At 43.7% G+C, this 15576-nt stretch overlaps 1 protein-coding gene across 1 annotated transcript in view; it reads right to left on the bottom strand.

The window, feature by feature from the left end:
- Positions 1–15124, bottom strand: part of gpm6ab (glycoprotein M6Ab) — a 240743-nt gene extending 225619 nt beyond the window's left edge. Inside the window, exon 1 of the mRNA XM_080189452.1 lies at positions 14554–15124. Coding sequence (XP_080045578.1) covers positions 14554–14590 — 37 coding nt within the window. The 5' untranslated portion in view covers positions 14591–15124. The remainder of the gene's footprint in view (positions 1–14553) is intronic.
- Positions 15125–15576: the final 452 nt, after the last annotated feature.

The raw sequence follows: 15576 nt of genomic DNA, 5'->3' as shown, positions 1-15576 counted from the left end.
TAAAGCCAATCAGACTGCAAAGTTTGATTTTGGTTTAATCACATATTTTGATGATAGCAGCTTGCCTGTCACCCACTGTGAGCGAAGAATTGCTTACCAAAACCTGAAGATAATAGTCTGCCAACTCCAGTACAATAACACCGGAGTATATTTTAAGGATGTGTCACCTCCCTAGCCATGTTGCTATTCCCTGGCGTACCGCCATTGCTGTTTACACCAGCTTCCAAGCTCAATAGATCTGTCCCTTGTAAAACCTTCCAGTCCATGTCAGCATCTAAGAATTTGATTCTTTCATGTCACACTTTATGCTTCCACTGTTCAAGCCTATTTGTAGGAGCCCTCTGTCTGTCTAGGGTAACATAATACATTGTTCAATGACGTGAAGGAACTATACAAGAGTGAGGGTCTCAGAAGTGACTTTATATAGCAACATTGTCAATGGATTCTTCACACAAGTGCTCGCAATTCGGGTACAAAAATCCGATCTCTATCCCCGTTGACTTTCCTTTTAAACTCATGATGTTAATAAATAATGAAGCAGACAGCCAGATACACGCTCTGATGAACACAAGAGGAATGACAGCATTATATTATGGTCACAAGGGATTGCATGGCCATTCTGGCGCTTAGCTGGAAGTGAACTGTGATGCTCGTGTTACTAGGAGGACATGCCAAAATCATGCTCTGGAAACGTGAACAGCAGACTGATATATCTGACCTGTTCCAGTGCCGGCACTGGTACAATCCGAACCATTAATCTCTTGTCCCTCATCAGATATTTATTCCCCACCTTCTTGGGAACCAACAGAGAAGAGATAAAGAAAAATAAAATAATAGAGACGAATCACCCAAGTAAAAACTGATAAGGTGAATGCCGGGGTATTGAGCTATATATTCAGACAGTCCAACTGAAAACTTTTATGGGACAATCCTGCAGGAAATGCTGGCAGTATATTACGTGCAGAAACAAAAGGAATGGGTGATGTCTTGCACACAGGCCCTGGAAATTCAGTATCTGTGACTCTCAGATATCCATCAACATGAGCTGCAAATGATGTCCTTCGCGATTCATTAAAAGCCGATACCTTTATGAAACTACAAATTGGTTTCGCTAAGATGAATATCCATAGAATTTATTAAGATGGTTCCACATCACTGGCTGCGTCCCACACTTGAGAAGGGCGTGATGGATGTTGCCTTCACACAGGGGAGGTTAAAGTTCATTTCCTTACTTTCTCACTGCCTTCTCCTTGTATCAGTTTCCTTTTGTATCCAAACTACCTTATTTAGTCTATCAAAACCCTTTATGATTTTGAACACCTCAATTAAGTCTCCCTTTATATTCCAAGGCAGAACAATCCCATGGTGGCATGGTGGTTAGCACTGCTCCCTCACAGCATCAGGGACCCGGGTTCAATTCCAGTCTTGGATCACTGTCTACGTGGTGTATGCATGTTCTCCCTGTGTCTGTGTGGGTTTTCTCCAGGTGCTCCGTTTTCGTCCTACAGTCCAAAGATCATAGAATGGAATCATAGAATCCTTACAGCCAAGAAGGAGGCCATTCGGCCCATTGAGTCTGCACTGACCACAATCCCACCTCGCCCCTTTCCCCGTAGCGTGACATATTTATCCTGCTAGCCCCTCTGACACTAAGGGGCAATTTAGCATGACATATCAACCTGACCCGCACATCTTTGGACTGTGGGAGAGAACCTGAACACCCGGAGGAAACCCATGCAGACATGAGGAGAATGTGCAAGCTCCACACAGACAGTAACCCAAACTGGGACCTGGTCCTGATGCTTTGAGTCAGCAGTGCTAACCACCATGCCACCCATGTGCAGGTTAGATTGATTGGCCACGCTAAATTGTCCTCAGCTTCAGGGGGACTAGCAGGGGTAAAAGGGGATAGGACCTAGGTGGGACTGTGGTTGACGGAAGCCCAATGGGCCAAATTACCTCCTTCTGTACTATAGGGATTCTACGATTCTATGATTCTCGTGTTTCTCCAGCGAACCCAAGAACATCATTTCTGATGCCATTCATAGAGTCTTATAAAATTCTAACAGGATTGGACAGAGTGGATGCAGGGAGGATGTTCCCGATGGTGAGAGAGTCCAGAACCAGGGCTCACAGTCTGAGATTTGGAGTAGACCATTTAGGACAGAGATAAGGAAACATCCCTTCACCCAAAGAGTTGTAAGTCTGTTTATTTTCACAGGACGGAGTTGGTGTCAAAACAGTGAATGTATTCAAGAGGCAGTTGGATACAACACTTGGGGTGAATGGGATCAAAGATTATGGGGAGAAAGCAGGATTAGGCTATTGAGTTGGATGAACAGCCATGATTGTAACGAATGGCAGAGCAGGCTCGATGGACCGAATAGCCTCCTCCTGCTCCTATCTTCTATGTTTCTACATTTCTATTATGGTAAACCTCCTCCTAACAGTTCAACAACACAAAGTCTGTGGAGAATATTATTTCCAAACAAAAAGCACAGAAAGATTAAGCAAATTTACGTTCCCAGTCATCATTGCATAAATCCCCCTTTATGTTACACACACAAGTAAGCAGGCAGTCATAATGCCAGGTAATTTTCAACTTCATCACTTGGGTGTTAACCTGAACTCAGTGGAATGAAGATTGAGGAGGTTCCCTCATTAGCAAATGATGGGCTATGCCACATTACTTCCATTGTGGAGAAATTAAAGGCTATTTCAAATTACCTCAATGTTTATTGAAATCTGAAAATGATTGTTAGTAACATCAGTAGACGAGCAATTAATAAAACACGTCTAATTAGAATTAAATAGAATGTGTAGCACTGAAAGAGGCTACTCGATCCATTTGGTCTATGCAGGTATTTCTGCTGCACTCGGGTCCCCTCGCACATTTCTTCATTTAGCCTTCCTATCATCTCCGCTATCGCTTTCACCCTCCCATGTTTATCTACTGTTCTCTTATATGCAAAGGTCTCAGATAGCGCATAGGTCAGTACAGCACAGGAACAAACCTTTTGATGTTGTGTCGAATATGACACCAAATTAAACTAATCCCTTCTGCCTGCCCCTGGTCCATATCCTCGGGTGACACAGTCTGGGTGGAGTTTGCACATTCTCCCCATGTCAGTGTGGGTTTCCTCCCACACTCCAAAGATGTGCGGGTTAGGTTGATTAGCCTTGCTAAATTGCCCCTTAGTGTCAGGAGGTAAATACGTGGGGTTACAGGGACAGGGTCTGGGTGGGATTATTGTCAGTGCAGACTCAAAGGGCTGAATGGCCTCTTTCTGCACTGTTAGGATTTTATGATTCTATATCTCTCTATTCCTTGCATATTCATTTGTTTATCTAAAATCCCTTAAGTATCATATCTGCTTACAGCACCACCACTGGCAGTGTGTTCCAGACACCTTCTACTCTCTGTAAAAAACTTGCCTCTCAAATCTGCTTTGAACTTTCCTCCTCTCACCTTAAGTGCCTGTCCCCTCGTATTAAAACTGAATTAGATCTGAACTCTTGACAGACAGACTGACTTCTGTTCGTCCAAAAATGTTTCTGAATTGACTGTGTGTTTTCAGCCTCTTCTGCATTGAGTTGTTAATGAAATTGTGGCCTTTTCCTCTGCCAGTGATATTAATGCAGGCAATAAGCCAGTTTATCTTAAAATCAAAAACAGGCAGCGTCCTGAGTTAACACGAAAATAGCAAACCGAACACAGTCACAGAGAAAGTTGTCCAATGCTGGTTCAGTAAGTGGGCAATATCTACAAATCCTAACAAGTTCTGATGTAGGATCATCCAGGCTCGATACTGTCTCTATTCTCTCTCCACAGATGCTGTCAGACCTGCTGAGATTTTCTAGCATTTTTTGCTTTTGTTTCAAATTCCAGAATCCGCAGTATTTTTCCTTTACCCGAAAATCCTAGGCTGAAAGATGCCTTGCATTGTCATTGTGTCTTCCGCAGAGGACAGTTCACTTTGAGTCTGGGAGACAATGTGGTCTGGTTCCCATTGTCATGAGAAATTAACATAGAAATCATAGAAACCCTACAGTACAGAAAGAGGCCATTCAGCCCATCGAGTCTGTACCGACCACAAACCCACCCAGGCCCTACCCCCATATCCCTACATATACTTTACCCGCTAATCCCTCTAACCTACACATCTCAGGGCACTAAGGGGCAATTTTAGCATGGTCAATCAACCTAACCCGCGCATCTTTGGACTGTGGGAGGAAACTGGAGTACCCGGAGGAAACCCACGCAGACACGGGGAGAATGTGCAAACTCCACACAGACAGTGACCCAAGCCGGGAATTGAACCCAGGTCCCTGGAGCTGTGAAGTAGCAGTGCTAACTACTGTGCTATTGTTCCACCCCTTGCTGCACGATAGAATTTCCACTAACTGAACTCTGTTACCCAGTTGACTGGAGATCGGGGCAGGATTTTCCAGCCTTGCTTGCCCTGAAACCAGAAAATCTCACCCCTGATCAATGAACCTTTCCATGGTCTGCCACTTGCTCACTTCAATTCCTGTGGTAAAATTTGCCCCCAGAGGTTAATCTCTTCATGATACCCTGGTGGGTCTGGAGTATTGGTCATGGATGTCCGTTGTAAATACTTCTTGTTTCTCTGTGCGAAGCTTTTCCATTTACATTCCAAAGCATCTGATGGCAGGGGGATGAAGGGCCTTTGTTTTATATCCTTTCTCCAGTCCTTGTGCTTGAGTCTCATGTTGGAAAATAACTAGTACGCCCAAATTCCATGGATGTTCGATATTTTTAAAGAGTGTAAAGGAATAAGATTGTTTAAGAATAATAATTGGGGCATAATGGGCCTGATGCATTATAATTTTCTCTCGAGCACACCAGCGAACCATAATCTTGGCCCATAGGCAACAGTCATGGTGGAGAAGAGCTTTGATTATGAAACAAGTTCAGGTGGTCACCATAGCAACAGTGCACATAAAGTGTTGTGAAGCCTCATCCTGCTGGGTTTTTTTTTAACACATTCACTGAAACAGACTCTTTGAAACAAAGGTTGCCAATGCTTAATAGTTCACCCAACCCAAAATGCTATGGTTTCAATGCAATCCCTTTTTTATCTGTAGCAACGCAGCAGTCGCCTATTTTGCACTCTCAATCCATCTATCAAATGATTATTCAGTTCGAACAGAGCTAGCCCAATTTGGGTTGTCAGCAAACAGACTTGAGATTGTAACCTTACAGTGAGATTTTCATTCCATACATTTGAACTGGTTAACACAAACAGCCAACAAGGTAATGGCCCACATTAGCAACGTAACACATAATGTTGTTGAAGATGTTAAAGACTCTGGTGCAATGTAACTTAATTGCAGTAATGCATGATGTGAGCGGTGAGTGGTTTGAGACAAAAAAAAAGGTAAAATTCAGCTTGGAGGCAATGGTGGCTTCTTGGGAAAACACTTAAAGAATCTCAGCAACATATCCTGCCCATCTGCCATCCCTGCTGACAAAAAAGGAAAGAAACAATGGGCAGGGCATATGATCAGTGAACAATCTATTACTTTCCTGTCTCAGCTCATCTGCTGCCGACACCTTCGTTCGTTCAGTTGGCACCTCTAGACGCAACTATTCTGATGGGTCTCCTACATTATTCCCTACTGCATAAGGTCATCCAAAACTCTGCTGCCCCCTTACCACACACAAATGCCCATTCCCCTATCACCCCTGTGTGCATTCACCTATTTTTGATCATGCTCAAGCAACACCTTGACTTTAAAATTCTCATCCTTGTTTCATATCTCTCTATGGTCTTGCCTCCCCCAATCACTGTGTTCTTATCCAGCCTCATAGTCCTGCTATCCTTTCTAAGCAGGAAGAATCTCTCTACCTCTACCCTATCCATCCCTTTCATTATCTTATACGTCTCTATAAGATCCCTCCTCATGTTCTTAGGTTCTTATGTTCTCATGTCCCTCCAAGATACCCGCGCTCCATTAATTATAAGAACATAAGAAATAGGAGCAGGAGTAGGCCATCTAGCCCTTCAAACCTGCCCCACCATTCAATAAGATCATGGCTGATCTGAAGTGGATCAGTTCCACTTTCCTGCCTTCTCCCCATAACCCTTAATTCCCTTGTCTATCAGAAATCAGAAATGATGGCATCTTGTCAATTTTAATTGCTCCAGTTGTCATTCTGATGGGCCCCAAAGCTCTGAAAGTTTCTCCCTACACCAAAGATGCGCAGCTTAGGTGTATTGGCGATGCTAAATTGTCCCTTAGCGTACAGGGTAAATATGTGAGGTAATGGGAATAGGGCCTGGGTATGATGCTCTGTCGGGGAGTCAGTGCAGACTCGATGGGCCGAATAGCCTTCTTCTGCATTGTAGGGATTCTATGATTTTATGAAGCTCTCTGCCTCTCCAATTTACTTTCCTCACTTAAGACACCTCTTAAAATGTAACTTTTGACCAAGCATGTGATTGAATATCACCTTATGAGACTCAGTGAAATGTTCTTGTGACATACCTTGGGATGTCTCGTTACACTAAAGTGCCATATAAATATATTATTATTGTTGTTCCAAGTTTACACCTTCAGCCAAGGTTGAATTTTAAGCTCCCACAGTGGAATTTTTAAACTTGAGAGGAGCATTAAATCAGAATAAAGGAATAGTTAACGGTAAAATGACCTGTGAGTCACTCTGTCAAAAAGGACAAGGACTCAATGATGTAGGTACTGTGTGATTCATTTGTACAGGGTATTGAAAATGGTAAACATCCCAATATTAACCCTCGCAGGAGCGATAGTCAGACACAACTTGAAACTGAGCCACTTGAGGAGCGATGACCAAAAACTGGGCAGGACATCCCACCCAAGGAGCTGCCAGCCAGTCCGATCAGTACCAAGAGATCCAAGAGTGCATGATTGGGTATTGCCAAGACTGCAAGAAGGAAGCTAGAAGAAGGCGCAGTGGATCCTTGGATCCCTGGGGCATTGGGCAGGAAGGGTTTGGGCATGATCCGGAGAGAACTGGTGGATAATTTAAGGCAACAGTCAGATAGGAATGAAGTGGGTGATTTGCTCTCAGGCATCTGTTTGGGCGCATTGAGGGAGAATTTAGCACTGTCAATGCATCTAACCTGCACACTTTTCAGGCTGTGGGAGGAAACCGGAGCAACCGGAAGAAACCCATGTAGGCATGGATAGAACGTACAGGCTGCGCACAGACAGTAATCCAAGCCGGGAATCGAACCTGGGTCCCTGATGCTCTGAGGCAGCAGTGCACTATGCCACCATGCATAAAAATGCAATTAAGGTCAAGTGTAGTATTAAAATGCTGTGTATGATTAAAGTCATTAGGTTACGTTTTAGCTTCATTTGAAGCAATTTTTAAAAATGGCATCTCGGCCTTTTGGCTAAGATGCAAATGAGATCAAACCTTGGAGGAGGAGCTATGCCTACTCCAATCAGCTTGGATCATGTAGATCAAGCCCAAGACAGGAGGAGAGAGCCCTGTCTTGTCAGCTTGGATCGGGAATGTCTCGACTTGTTGGGACTCTGAATTGGACTTGATTTGATTGAATTGGAAAAAAACCCCCAAAAAAATGCAATTGTTGTTCTTCATGGAGTTTTTATTTTCTCGTTTATTATCCAATATTCACTCGATTTTTTTTCCTCTCTGCTTTTGGGGCTCAGTTTAATTCCTGGCTGAGAGGAAGAGCAAATTATCCACACCCGGATTCATGACACCGTACAACTGGCATTTGCCAAAACATCTGACTTTTACTTCCTCCCTGTTGGCAATTGCATTTCCCCATGTTTGACACCTTCTCCTCTTGACACATAGGCCTGTGAAGACACTTCTTATTTAGGGAACTCTTGGTGTGAAGCTTTGCTTTACCATATCATAGCACAGTGGCTTAGAGAATACTGTGCAGTTCGACTTTATTTTAATACCAAGAATTTTCCAGTGCTGTAGGATTTTTCTTTAATTTTGATTTTTTGATTTATTATTGTCACATGCATTGAGATACAATTAAAAGTATCATTTCTTGCACACTATACAGACAAAGCATAACATAGAACATAGAACACTACAGCACAAACAGGCCCTTCAGCCCACAAGTTGCGCCGATCATATCCATACCTACCAGGCCATAGAACTATCTGTAATTCCCAATCCCATTAAATCCCATGTACTCATCCAGAAGGCAGCCGATTCCACTCGCTCACCACCCTCTGAGTGAAAAACTTACCCCCAACGTCTCCTCTGTAATGTTTATAGAGAAGGAAAAAAGAGAGTGCAAAATGTAGTGTTACAGTCATAGCTAGGGTGTACAGAAAGATCAACTTAATGCAAGATAAGCCCATTCAAAAGTCTGATGGTGGCAGGGGAGAAGCGGCTCTTGAGTTGGTTGGTATGCGACCTCAGACTTTTATATGTTTTTCCCGATGGAAGAAGGTGGAAGAGAGAATGTCCGAGGTGCGTGGACTCCTTAACTGTGCTGGCTGCTTTGCTGAGGCAGCAGGAAGTGTAGTCAGAGTCAGTGGATGGGAGGTTGGTTTGCGTAATGGATTGGGTATGATAGAGCAGGGTATTTACTCTCATACGGTATGGTGAAAGTGTAAATATTCACCAGAATTCATATCCCAATGAAAATGAAGGGATGAAGATCAGTCCTCCTGTACATGATGGGGTAATATAGCCCCCTTCTGTGCTGTAATAACACTATGGCTCATCATATTCACTTCACATATGATTCTCTTCAGAGACAGAAATAAGGATGAGTAGAATCCCAATAGGAAGAAAGGTTCACTGGGTTTACAATCCTAAAGTGGTGAAATCACAGAATCCCGACAGTGTAGAAGATTTGAAACTGAAATGAGGAGGAACTACTTCTCGCAGAGATGGTGAATTTGTGGAAATTGCTGCCGCATAGTACAGTGGCTTCTGAATCATTAAATGGTTTCAAGAAGGAGATAGATAGATTTCTGATACAAGAATGGGTTAAAGGGGTATGGGGAACAGGTGGGAAGTGGATTTGAGACAGGAGAGAGATCAGCCATGAACTGATTGCATAGCAGATCAGGCTCAAAGGGCTGAATTTGCCTTTTTCTGCCCCTAATTCTTATGTTCCTTGAAGGAGGCCATTTGGCCCATCAGGTCTGCACCAACTCTCCAACAGAGCATGTAACCCAGGCTCGACCTCGTAACGCCATGTCTTTATCTCTAACCTACATGTTTTGGGGCACTAAGTGGCAATTTAGCATGACCAATCCACCTCACCCGCACATCTTTGGATTATGGGAAGAAACCGGAGCATTCGGAGGAAACCCATGCAGACTTTACACAGACAGTTACCCAAGGTTAGAATCAAACCTGGGCCCCTGGTGCTGTGATAGAGCAGTGTTAACCATTGTGCCATCGTGCTGCCTGAAGCTCCCAGAAGGCTTGTACCATAACTGTGATTGTGTTGCATTCAGCCATTTTCAGGATTTTCCTTTGAAAAAGAGATGGAACCTCCTCTCTCTTTTTGTATAAGGTTATCAAGAGATGGAGCTGAAGAACTGGGATTCCCTCTCCCGAGTCTTTCTCTTCCTCTGGCTTGGTCGAAAAATAGCAGAACAGTCAAGGGTGAGGGTGACTTAAAGCATGCTGACCTCTGAGAGGGCAAGTGTGGGTCCCAGTAGAAGAAGCAAAGATAAAGATCATCCCTTTCAAGTAGTGATGGAGACGATGGCTAGGGTTGAATGCAGGCATACTAGAAGACCTGGGCCACCTTCTTTCCCCTCAATTACGAATAGGCCAACATTAGAGTTTCCAAAGCCCATAGGTACTGTAAATGCTTGATCTCCCATAATGAGCTGCCCTCATGTTGACCCTGAAAACTCCAACTAGGTCAATTCTTAGGTTATTCTTCTCCAAGACAAGGAATTTGCAGAGCACTGAGTTCATGGAAGCCACTATATCAAGGAAACTCCTCTATTTCTTTGGGTTTCGCTTGCCCAGGTAAAGTTCCTTTTATCATTCTAACTTATTGGTATCTATTGACCATGCCTCACAGGATCATACAGGACCCAAGAAGACCGTTCAGCCCATCATGCTGACTCTTTGAAAGCGCCAATCCATCAGTCCCCACCTCCTTGCTCTTCCCCTTCTAGCCCTGCAATTCTTTTTTCCATGTGAACTATTTAGCCATTGCCCTATTGGAAGATACTAATGGACCTGTTTCCATCACCATTTCAGTTGGAGCATTCTATTTCATAATCGGATATTTGTTTTTAAAACAATAATTCCCTCAGATCATAGCTCCAAAATGAGTTGATCCTTGTCTGCATGAAATCTGTCCATTACTCCCGCCAGACAAGTCATTGATCAGAGGAAGACCAAAGCCATCTCTCTCTCTCCATTAGAGAGGGGTGATTGGTTCAATTTTGCTTGATGGGAAACACTTGAAGAGGAGGCAGGTCTCCATGAGCCACTGCAGCCTGGTATTGATATCCATGCCATTCTTCGTCACCCTGCTAGCCCCATAAGCCAAACTGAGCCAACTGACCTACTCACTGATGAGAAAGCGATGGCCTAGTGGACTATTAATACAGAAACTCAGCCGATGTCCTGGGGACCCTGGTTCAAATCCAGCCACGACAGATGGTGGAATTTGAACTCAACACAAATATTTGGAATTAATAATCTACTGATGACCGTGAAACCCCATTGTCGATTGTCAGAAAAACCCATCTGGTTCACTAATGTCCTTTAGAGAAGGAAATCTGCCATCCTTATCTGGTCTGGCCTACACGTGATTCTAGAGCCATACGACAATGTTCTTGACTCTCAACTGTCCTTAGGCAACAAGCAATGAGAAATAAATTCTGGCCATCATGCGAAACCCGTGCCCCATGTATTGATTTTAAAAAACCTTAGTTTACTAGGTGGTGTATGTTCTGTGGTCAGAGGTTAAACCTCCACCAAACCTCTATTAGTGGTATTTTCTCTAATTGCCAGGAGGCCCGTGACTTTGATCCAGCAACGACTCTGCCTCTGCTGTCCCCACCCCACCCCCACCCCCACTCCTGTGCTCCCACTGTTCAACATCTTCCCTAAAGCAGCACAATTATGATCAATAGTTTAAGAGGGAGGGGAGATGTGGACGTCTAAACTGTGTTTACCATTGGTAGACACTCGATTAAAACTTAGTTTCTATCCTGAGATCTGATGAAAATCTGATGAAGTGAATTTCAAAAAAAAATCACACTCTGTTGCAGCATAAGGCTTTTGGAACATTGAAACGAGTCTCTGGGATTGCTGTAGATGAGGCTATAATATCCCTCTAAGTCCACCAAACATCTGGCCAGCTGTTGTAATCGCGGAGCAATCTAATTAAATCATTAACGTACTGGGAATTGCCTAATTATGTTCATCAAAAACAGAAAATGCTGGAAAATCTCAGCAGGTCTGATAACATCTGTGGGGAGAGAATACAGCCAAAGTTTCGAGTCTCGATGACCCTTAGTCAAAGCTGACTGTTTATTTGACCTCTGACAAAGGGTCATCCAGACTTGAAACGTTGGCTGGAATTTTACCATTTTGTTCTCTCAATGCTGGGCTTGCGTGTAACTGGGAGAGTCGCAGGTCCACTTTTGGGTGCATTTTCAGGCCCACTCAAACTCACTCTGGAGGCACTCTGTTGCTCACTGCAGAAGTCTATAAGCGGGGCTTAACATGCCTGAAAGCCTGCAGAGGGAGGTAGTGCGCATGTGCAGATCTCTGATACTACACGTGCGCATTAGCAGTAGCAGGGGTCTGACAGACAAAGCGAAAGCTGACAGGGAGTCTGCAGCCCCCGTGACATACAGCCCCCGTCAACCCCCTCCCACCCAGACCTATCGTGAACCCCTTCCTTCCCCGCCGATTGCAGTCCTGCTGCCCTGCCCCCACCGTTCACTGCAGAATGGCAGCGGCCCCCTCTCCTCATAAGCCACAACCCCCCCCACTGGCCTCTTCCCCCATTGGCCCCAATCCCCCAATGGCCCCTCCCCATCGGCCCCACCCCTAACAGCACTTGTCTAGGTGCCCAGTGGGTATTGCCCAGGTGCTAGGCTGGCATTGTCAAGGTGCCAAGGTGGCACTGCCAGTCTGGCACTGCCCAAGGGCCAACCCCTTTGCCCTCGGCCTTCCCATGGGGCCTCAATGGCCTCCTGTTCCACCGGCGAGGCTAAGTCAACTGCTTCCCGCTAATGGGGGAGGCATGTCTATCCCTTGCCGGCGAGAATCGCTCGGCGAAGCCATAAAGGCAGGCTTCACTAATGACATTAAGATAAGTATTTAAATAAATTTGAATACATTAACCTGTCTCTCACCCATTAATGGCGAGAGGCTAACCGCGCTGGAAATCCTACTGTCGTAAAATGGCGCCGGTCATGAAAACTGGCGCCAATTGTGCTCATCGCTTCACTTCACATTATAAAAATGGGTGTGATGCGGTCGTAAAATACCACCCGTTGGCTCTATTCTCTCCCCACAGACACTGTCAGACCTGCTGAGATTTTCCAGCATTTCCTGTTTGTGTTTCAGATTCCAGCATTCAGACTATTTTGCTTTTATCCAATAACGTGAACGGTCGTTCTGTTTATACACGCACGGTTCAGTCACTCAGCTGAACCGATTTTCAAAATGAATTCTCCGACATCAAAAACCAACTGATTCTTAAAAAACAAAAAATGACTATTTGTGGACAGCCTTGAAACCTTCCCTTCTTAGGAGACAACCTACAGAAAAGGGATTAAAACCTTTTTCTTACAGGGAGCTTTTCTATCTTGTAAGCGCCACCCCTCCAAACTCCACTATCCATTAACCTCAGTGTTGTTTCTTTTTTTTAACTAATTTCAAAGAAACAGACGTGAAACGCAAATCCCTTTTCCCAGTGGACAGCGCGCAAACATCTCTCCCCATCAAATCCCAGAATGTGTCAGATGAAGTCATTCGAAGCCCATACGTTGAGGTGACAGCTGTGCTTCTTAAATTTACTGCTGATATAGAACAGTAACATAAGTCAAGATAATAAACGCCCTTCCATCGGATCCATTTTTTTCTTCATGGGTCACTCCTTATGAGTGAGCATGGCAATTGTTGGCAGAAGCCATTGATCAGACGGTTCAATTGCATGATAAAAATCAACATCACATGAAGTCAAACATATAATTTAAATAAAGCAGACGCAACCTTTATATCATTCCAGATTATTTGGTATCATGACTCAAAATGGCAGCTATGTTGAGGTTAGAAGCATTTGTTAGTATCATCATCCCTATTGCAATTCATCTCAATCTAATGCATTAAGCAAGGCCTGACAGTGAAACACAGGACAGAGTACAGCCAACCCTAGACCCCAAGGCAAATGAGCAATTAGGGAGACAGAAGTTGGATGCCAAATTTAGACTAAAGACTTCAAGATCCAGCGCGCAGAGCAGGAGAAAGGAAAAGCAGCCAGGCCGCTAATTGACAGTCAGCATTCAACAGTATAAAAGAGGCTGGTGATGATGCCCAGAATAAAGCTCTTGTGCAGTATGTTCATTAAACAACAAGCACTCCTTTGCCAAATGCTTTTGTTTCTGTTCAAGAACCCCAGCACTTTCACAACATGTCTTCAATCCCCAAACAAATCAGACCTTCAAACTGGTTACACAGAGATCTGTACATAACAACTTTGGGGAGCGGGGGGGTAAATGAAAGAGATGCAAAAAGATGATACAGAGATTTAGAGAAAACTTTCTAAAGGAACAAATCAAAATATCACGCCTATATAAATAAATCATAAGTATTGTACATTTATATCGACATATATATGTGTATATATGGCCTCACTTTGAAGATCCACTCCATCACTTCAAGATAATAATAACTTAATTTCATTTGAATCCAGACACTCATGATGTGCTCAGACAGGCATGAGGAAGCATGAAACAGATTAGAGCTAAAAATGACAATTCTCATGGACAGTCCCAATAAGATCTGTCCAGCGTAAATATTTCAATCAACTCTGTATCCTTTTTAAATCAGAATCCTGGCAGCCATAAATCTGCATAAGGAGATGCAAAGGTGCACACACATCCATGTAGCCACATACATGCACATATACATATCGACAGATAGGCTGACAGACAGATAGAAGGAATAGGCAGACTGATAAATAGATAGATAAATGTATAGATAGAGACAGATAGATAGACAGACAGATAGATATATAGATAGGTAGGTAGGAGGTAAGGAGATAGGTAGGTAGGTAGATAAATAGATAGATAGATAGATAGATAGGTAGGTAGATAGTTAGGGAGGTAGGTGGTCGGTAGATAGATAAATAGATAGATAGATAGATAGGTAGATAGACAGACAGACACAGCAGTATCACATCTGTTAAGCAGCTTTTGAAAGAACAGTAAGACCAAATCACAGCATCCAACTGATGACACATATTAACCTACACATTTGCCATGCATCATTGCTAAGTAAGGTCAACAGGAGAAATAAATCATGCTTTTTAATGTATTTGCTTTAACCAGTACCTTTCTGTGTTTGTCCCTCTTCCATATTCTCTTCCATTGCTATCTGCTGTCAGTCCGAGTCGCTGCACACAATTAAACAAAAGCTTCAATTAGGGGCTGAGGAAGAGAGAGAAATTGAATTTCCTCTGGTTCTTCCCTTGTAGCTGTTGCTTGGGCAAGTCCTCAGAGCTTTAGCTCCTATTCTCTCACTCCGCTCGTTGCCTTGAGATTGCTTGTCAAGTGTAATTTCATTCAAATTACTCTTCCGTGAAGATTATCAATTTTTCTCCTGAATACTGCCCATTGTGTACCACTGTAAGCACGTATTGGACTGACTGAGCTGGCTGAATGCTGGCACAACTTGGAATTACGCTTTCTCTCCTCAGAATGATTTGCTCCTGAGAACAAAAATGATTTCAACAAATTGTGTTTTGTGCAGGATTTTGGTGAGTTAGACGGTGAGGAGGCTGTTTAGCAGAGAGCATTTCTGGAAGGGGTGTGCCATTAACATGAGAAAAGACCACCAACCCATCTCCCCCTCTCCTTCTATAGTGGGAAAGCCCAGTTGCCTGTGGGCTTTTGTGTTGTTCATTCTCAACCAGAGAAACACAGAGGGAGAGAGTGTGTGTGTGAGTGTGTGTGTGTGCCTATTTTTCCTAAAGAACAACACAAAAAAAAGCCCGAAATAAGCCGTTAACTTGATCTGTTTGCAATTTGATATCAGCTGCCAGTGTCAAGTAATCCGGATTTCCATTGGCAAGCTTATAACCCTCTTCAAATTGAACATTATTGATCTGTCAGCACAATCACCGGATTTAAATAACTATTGCATATTGCCAGTCGTGTCAGGGGGTAGCCCCATGTGTACGCACTTTTTGTTAAATGAACAGAAACGGCACATCCCCACTGATTAGCACACCACAACGGTGCATTTTAACACCGTAAAATGGGTACGGGGGTTAAGATCGCGCCTCTGCTCGGCGTCCACTTTGAAGACGGATTGAATTTGCCCGCCAACACAACACCAAATCAATTCTGCCAGAT

The sequence above is a fragment of the Carcharhinus amblyrhynchos genome, chromosome 5, assembly GCF_965287045.1.
Source record: "Carcharhinus amblyrhynchos chromosome 5, sCarAmb.v2.hapA, whole genome shotgun sequence".
In the NCBI taxonomy this organism is placed as follows: domain Eukaryota; kingdom Metazoa; phylum Chordata; class Chondrichthyes; order Carcharhiniformes; family Carcharhinidae; genus Carcharhinus; species Carcharhinus amblyrhynchos.
The sequence above is the reverse complement of the archived record's forward strand: the minus strand, read 5'-3'. Positions and strand labels throughout refer to the sequence as shown.